General features: G+C 37.8%; 1 protein-coding gene across 1 annotated transcript in view; it reads right to left on the reverse strand.

The window, feature by feature from the left end:
* Nucleotides 1-7,236, reverse strand: part of SEL1L2 (SEL1L2 adaptor subunit of SYVN1 ubiquitin ligase) — a 105,535-nt gene extending 98,299 nt beyond the window's left edge. The window contains exon 1 of the mRNA XM_061125968.1: nucleotides 7,174-7,236. Coding sequence (XP_060981951.1) covers nucleotides 7,174-7,231 — 58 coding nt within the window. The 5' untranslated portion in view covers nucleotides 7,232-7,236. The remainder of the gene's footprint in view (nucleotides 1-7,173) is intronic.
* Nucleotides 7,237-7,719: the final 483 nt, after the last annotated feature.

Genomic DNA, 7,719 nt, shown 5'->3' on the forward strand with positions numbered 1-7,719 from the left:
TAACTTAATATAGAAACGTTTCAGATGACTCTAGGCTATGAATACAAGGAAAACATTTACATATTTCAGGACAATTCACAAGAGGAATGAGCTTCCTTACTGATCTCTAACATCACATAGAAACCGAACTTCTGTCTAGTAGTCAATGGTCACCCCATGACACTCCTGCTCTTTCCCGCTTCTCTGCAAGGAAAGATGCTCCAGATACTGGCAATTTATTTTTTCTCTATTTAGCGGCATAATGTAAGGGACTGAAAAGAAACAGAGGTAATTGAAAACTCCTGGATTTCATGAGTTATTCAAAATATAATAGAACTGGTAACAAAAAGTAAGTTTCTGAAGCAGTAAGACATTGCCTACTTCTACTGCTTAGACCCAGCACCCTCTACAACATATCCAGGACTTGGCCTTTACGTGGCTCCTCTCTGGACCCTCCAGGAATGTAGATGTGATTGCTAGGCAATTGCTTTCTGACCTCTGATTAGAGTGAGATTGATGAACTTCTTGCCTTTTTTAACTGGGAAAGACAGTTGCTGGGTGGCAGAGTAACAGGGGAGAGAGTTGCTGAGAACTTTCTATTTTAGTGTGTATTTCAATTTACTTTTACTTTATTTTTTTCAAATTGTAGAAGTTTATGATAGTGAGAAATTACTACCAGAAAGTGAGATAGGATAGAGAAACCTTGGATCCTGAGTGATCTAGAGCCAGAACTTCTGGCAATGTCTTCTCTCTGCCTTAGTTATATACCTTATGTGTGCATGTGTGCTAAGCTGCTTCAGTAGTGCCCGACCCTTTGCGACCCTATGGACTGTAGCCCACCAGGCTTCTCTGTCCATAGGATTCTCCAGGCAAGAATACTGGAGTGGCTTGCCATGTGCTCTTCCTCTAGGGGATTTTCTCAACCCAGGCATCAAACCCAGGCCTACTGCGGTTCCTGCATTGCAGGTGAATTCTTAACCGCTGAGCCACTGGAGAAGCCCCTATGTACCTTATATTACCTTTTAAACCAGCAGCTGAACGGGTAGGGTGAATAGAAAACACACTTTTAGTTTTATTTCAATTTTCTAAGGCACACTTTGGGATAGACTGCTCAGTCTTTCCATGAGCATCAACTACTTCATTTTGAGCATTTACTAAAAGGGAAACCTAAGGTCAGTAACTATTTTAGAATGTTCCTGAGGTGAATGCAGAGTCAGGGAAAAATTGCAGTTATGGCATCATCCCTGTCTCAATAATTTCACACAAGTGAAGTCAAAGTAAAATGAACATAAGTGAAAAAAGCATAAGAAGGCAATATGCAAGCTCTCAAGGTATATGTGAACGTAAAAGGTGAGACCTGTTTTGCCTTGAAAAATAGGTAGAGAGTCAGGAAGACAAAATAGAGTAGGTTTAAGGACTGATTTTTACATATAGACCTTCAGGTGTTTTAGCACTTGCTGGGAAAGCAACTGTCTTCTCCCCCATGAGTGCTTCCCTCATACCTCAGTTGGTAAAGAACCTGCCTGAGTGCAGGAGACCCCAGTTCGATTCCCGGGTTGGGAAGATCCGCTGGAGAAGGGATAGACAACCCACACTAGTATTCTTGGGCTTCTCTGATGGCGCAGATGGTACAGAATCCACCTGCAATGCAAGAGACCCAGATTCAATCCCTGGGTTGGGAAGATCCCCTGGAGAAGCAAAGGGCTCCCCACTCTAGTATTCTGGCCTGGAGAATTCCAGGGACTCTATAGTCCATGGGGTTGCAAAGAGTTGTACATGACTGAGCAACTTTCACTTCACTTCTCCCGTACGAACTTCTCCTTTGGGTCTCTTTATATACCTGCAACAGATAAATGATATGTTGAAAACTCCTCTGACCCTGCAAAGTGTGATAATCCAGGAAGAGCTCTGTACTCATCATTGACTGTCTCTACTCGCTCTCCTCCTGTTCACTCCTACCAACTGAAATCAAATTTTTTCTCTGCTTCTCTGAAAAAAGTGCCTTGGAAACATAAATATTCGCCAGCTATTAAATCCAGTGTTCACTCACTGGCCTTTCTTTCCCTTCCCTACCCTCTCTGGCATTTGGCACTATTGGTTATTCTCATCTACCGGGCTTGCTTTCGCTCTGGACTCTTGTGACTCTCTTTAGTTTTGTTTTCCATCTGCAGTACTCCTTGGTCCCCACTGCTGTCTCTATAGTTGAAGTCCTCATTTCTTGTTTGGGTCATTTAATAGTCTGCTACTGGTTACATGGTCATCAGAGTTACAGCCAACCCACCTACCTCTCAACTACTAAAGTCATTTTTTTTAAAAAGCATAATTCTACTCACGTTCTTCAATGAGTAAACTCTTAAATGACTCCCTATTGCTCACAAGATCAAACCCAAGCTTCAAAGCCTATCACACAGTCTTTGCCTACTTCTCCAGCCTCAAAACTTTGTGTTCCACGCTTATTTATAGACCATGCTGTTTTATTCCTCTACGTCTTTATTCCCTTTACGTGGTCTAAAATGTTTTCCTCTTTTGCCTGCTTAGTGAAAACTCACTAATCTTTCAAGATTCAGTTTATGCCATTTCGTTTATGAAGCGCTCTGCTCCACAAACTGATAGAATTGGCCATTCCCTGATTTGTGCCCTATATATAGTACCTTATAAATGCTGTTATTTAAATACGTATATGCTTAGTCGCTTGGTCATGCCTGACTCTTTGCGACCCCATGGACTGTAGCCCACCAGGCTCCTCTGTCCATGGGATTTTCCTGGCAAGAATGCTGGAGCGAGTTGCCATTTCCTCCTCCAGGGTATCTTCCTGCCCGGGGATTGACCGAGGTCTGCTGCATTGTATGCAGATTCTTTACCGCTTAGCCACGAGGAAGCCAAATACCTGCAACATTTTACAATTTATTCACTTATAACCTGTTTTCTTCTTAACTGCTCAAGGATAAGGATTGTGTCTTAGATAATCTTCATGTATCTCTGGCATATAATTTTTGTTATATTCTTCCTATACCCCTGACATATAACTTTTATTAAATACTTCTCTCCCTGCAAGTCAAAGGCTTTTAGTATATTCACAGATCGCTATAATTTTAGAAGATTTTCATTACTCCAACAGTAATCTTGTGTCCTTTAATTATAATCTTCCCAAGTATCCTACACCTCCGAGCCCTAGGTAGTCAGTAAACTATTTTCTGTCTCCATGGATGTGCCTCATCAGGACATTTCATTTACAGGAGATCACACAATACATGGCCTTTTGTCTAGTTTCTTTCACTTAGTACAATATTTTAATGATTATCCATATTGTACTTTCTTTTTTGCTGAATAATACTACATTGTATGGATACACCAAGTTTTTTTCTTCACTCATTCGTTGGTGAAGATCAGCTTTTCCCCACTTGTTGGCTGCTAAGAATAATTCTGCCATTTGTGTACAAGTTTTTGCATGGAAATAAGTTTTTTGTTCCCTGGTATATGTACTTAGGAGTGTAATTTCTGGATCATATGGTAATTCTATGTTTAATCTTTTGAGGAACTTCAAGTCTGTTTTCCAAAGCACTGTACCATTTTTAAAAATTGAGGTGAAATTCATAACATACAAGTAACCATTTTAAAGTACACAATTAAGTAATACTTAGTGTATTCACAACCATCATGTATTTTTATTTTCAAAACTTTTTCATTAGCCCAGAAATACACTTTATCCTCATTAAATAACTCTCCACTGTCTCTCTGCATAACCACTGGCAACCACTAATCTTCTTTCTATTTCTATGGATTTGCCTATTCTGGATATTTCACTTGCATTTCATATAATAAAAATCAAATAACATGTGACCTTTTGTATCTGGCTTCTTTCACTTATCATAACATTTTTGCGGTTCATCCAACTTGTAGTATGTTCCAGTACTTCATCCTTTTCATGGTTGAATGATATTCCACAGTATGTATACACCACAATTTGTTTACCTACTCATCCATTATTGAGGTCGTTTCCATCTTTTAACTATAAAAAGTAATGCTTTTTTTTTTATCATAAAAGTAATGCTTTTATAAGCATTTATATACAAACTTCCAGTGTGGACATATGCTTTCACTTCTCTTGGGAATATTCCTAATAGTAGAATTGATGGGTCATTGGAATTGATGAGACATATGGTAATTCTTTCCAAATGTGGTGCTGGAGAAGACTCTTGGGAGTCCCTTGGACTGCAAGGAGATCATACCAGTCAATTCTAAAGGAAATTAACTCTTAACATTCTTTGGAAAGACTGATGCTGAAGCTGAAGCTCCAGTATTTTGGCCACCTGATGAGAACAGCCAACTCATTGGAAAATACCCTGATGCTGGGAAAGAATGAAGGCAAAAAGAGGAGGGGGCAGCAGAAGATGAGATGGCTAGACAGCAGCACAGGCTCAATGGACATGAATTTGAGCCAACTCTGGGAGACAGTGAAGGACAGAGGAATTTGGCATGCTGCAGTCTAAGGAGTCACAAAGAGTTGGACACAACTTCAGTCACTACTGAACAACAACAAATGACAATTCTAAATTTAACTTTGTGAGGAACTGCCAAACTGTTTTCCACAGTGGCTGTACCATTTTACATTTCCACTATCTGTGTGTGAGGGTTCCTATTACTCCACATCACTTCCAAATCTTGTTATTTTCCTTTTTTTAATTATAGCCATCCTAAATGAAGCTCAGCTGGGGAAGATGGGCTGCTGAGCTTGTGGAAAGTTGCGTTATCAGCTGGTGAAAATGACTCCATGTTCTGGCCCCTTTGGAAAACATGAATGTACAAGCTTGCCTGCTTCTTGCCACTGGTTTCTGTCTCTCTCCATCTTCACTTCCACCTACTCAACCTTTTCTCTCCTTTATTGCCTTCTCCTGAGGGTGACCAACCTTCTAGGTTTACCCGGGACTGTCCCATGATTGTATATAATGTAATATTTCATTGTGGTTTTGATTTGCATTTTCTTATTGAGCAATGATGTTGAATATCTCTTTATGCAATTGATGGTCATTTGTATATCTTTTGGAAGAATATCTAAATCCTTAGCCCATTTAAAAATGGGGTTTAAAAAACTGGGTTGTGTGCTATTTTGTTGATGAGTTGTCAAGATTTTTTTCTTATATTCTGAATACTAAACCTTTACTGAATATGATTGTCAACATTTTCTCCTATTCTGTAGGTTGTCTTTTTAGTTTCTTGATGCTGTCTTTTGAAACATAAAAGTGTTTAATTTTGGTGATGTCCAGTTTATGATTTTCTTCTTTTTGTTTGTGCTTTTGGTGGCATATCTAAGAAATCATTGCCTAATCTAGGGTCAAAAAGATTTATGTCTATATTTTCCTCTAGGAATTTTAAAGCTTTAGCTATTATATTCAGGTCTTTAATCCATTTTGAATTATTTTTCATATAGAGTGTGAGGTAGGTGTCTGACTGTGGTGAGATAGGTGGGTCTCCAGCTGTCCTCATCATATGTTGAAGAAATTATTCTTCCCCTTCCCCATTAACTCAATATTTTGGCATCCTTGCCAAAAATTGATTGATGATAAATGTGAGGATTTATTTCTGAATTTTTAATATTTTATTGATCTATATAATCTATCCTCATACCAGGACCACACTGTCTTGATTACTGCAACTTTGCAGTAAGTTTTGAAATAGAGAAGTATGTGTCCTCTTCTTTTTTAAAGAAGAACATTCATTCCTATACTAATTTTCAGATTTTGTTAATTTTTACGAAGAAATAAGCTGGGATTTTGGTAGGGATTACACTGAATCTGTAGATCAAATTGGAGAGTATTGCCTTATAATATTAAGAGTATCTTAACAATATTAAGTTTTCCAATCCATGAACATGGGAAGTGTTTTCATTTATTGAGATTTTCTTTAATTTCTTTCAACAACTTTTTCACTTTCAGAGGATGAACTTTGTGCTTCTTTTGCTAAATTTATTTCTAAGTACCTTATCTATTTTGATGCTATTACAAGTGGAACTAATTTCATTTTTGGTATGTTTACTGTGATGGTATAGAAATAGAATAAATTTTTGTGTATTAATCTTTTATCCTGCAACCCTGCCAAACTCATATATCAGTTCTAATACTTTTTAATAGAAAATCTTAGGATTTTCTGTGTATAAGATCATGTCTTTGGTAAATACAGAGAGGTTTACTTCTCCTTTCCCAACCTTTATTTCTTTTTCTTATTTAATTGCCTTGGCTAAAACCTCCAGTACAATATTGAATAGGAATTGCAGGACAAAAGAACAAGAACAAAGATGTCTTGTTCCTGATCTTAGGGGACCACTGGGAGAAAACATTCAGTGTTTCACCATTAAATATACTAGGTGCCAGTTTTTGAGGATGCCCTTTATTAGGCTGATAGGTGTTTTGATTTCTTATTTATTGAGTGTTTTTATACAAAAGGGAAGTTAATTTTTGTTACATGTTCTTCTTGCATCAATTGAGATGACCATGTGGTCTTTGTCATTTGTTCTATTGTGGTGTGTTACAGCAATTAACTTTCAGATGTTATACCAACCTTGCACTCCTAGGTTAAATGCAAATACGTATTTCTTAAATTGAATTCATGATGAGCAAATTATGTAAGGACTGGGTAAAAATTAACTCAATAAATGGAAGAGAAGACTGGAAAATAATTTCCATTTTAAGATAGTCACTAGTTAGGAATTATGGAAACTTTAAAAGTAGAATTGTTATTGTGGAAAGATTGTAAGAGACTATAAGAATATCAATTAAAGCACTTTACCACTCTTTGAGTCCTATAATTCTCATTTAAAATTCTAGAACTAGATCTTCATGATATTCTAGATTTAACAAAACTCAACAACCTGTGTCAAATATCCCTACTCTATAAAAATTACTATAGTGCTTTTCTCATAGACTGGATCAATGTCTGCCTCTCTTCTCTCTCTTTCAATCTCTTTCTCTCTCTCTGTTTCACACACACACACACACACACAGATATAAACACATATCCTTCCCAGGTACTGTCTTAAATGAGAGTATCATTGCTATCTATCCTTATTGAATATTTTAAAGCGCTTGTCCAAAAATTATGTTAATTAGAAACATTGTGAAGTTATTTACAATTTTCTAATCAGATTCCACTCTTAGTGCTAAGACCCTCATAGAGAACCATAAGGACAGAAAAACTTACTTTTAATTGTGACCCCAAGAATTAACAATATCTCTATGAGCAGGAACAAGGGCTTCATCTTCTTCTAAGTAGCTCCTTCTTACTGTAACACAGGCCGAACTAGGTGGCTAGCCCACAAGCTTCCTCTTTTCAGGCCTGTAGGGGTCAGGACTTGGTTGCTAAGCAACAATTTCCTTACTCTTGGGCCAATGAGCTGCCAGGAATTTCCTTTCAACCTGGAATGATGGCAGCTGATGGACAGAGCAGGCTGTGGGCAAGGAACCACATCTAGTTTGCTACTTCTCTGGTGAGAGATAAGCGGTAGGCTTGAAATAGGTAGGAGCTGCTCTCTGAACTCTTTTCAGAGTTGCTGGAAGTTCTTATTTTTATGTTACCTCCAGAGGTGCAAGCTGCAATTATGGGAAACCACAATTAAGCACATGAACTAACCGGACGTCATCCTTTAATCTAACATCTAAAGGGTACAGAGGACAAGAAGCATATGGACAACTGTGTTGTCCCCATCTTGGTGAAAATGTTCCTTCTCTGTTCAAGTAAGGAACTGCT

This window comes from Dama dama, chromosome 23 (genome assembly GCF_033118175.1).
Source record: "Dama dama isolate Ldn47 chromosome 23, ASM3311817v1, whole genome shotgun sequence".
Taxonomy (NCBI): Eukaryota; Metazoa; Chordata; class Mammalia; order Artiodactyla; family Cervidae; genus Dama; species Dama dama.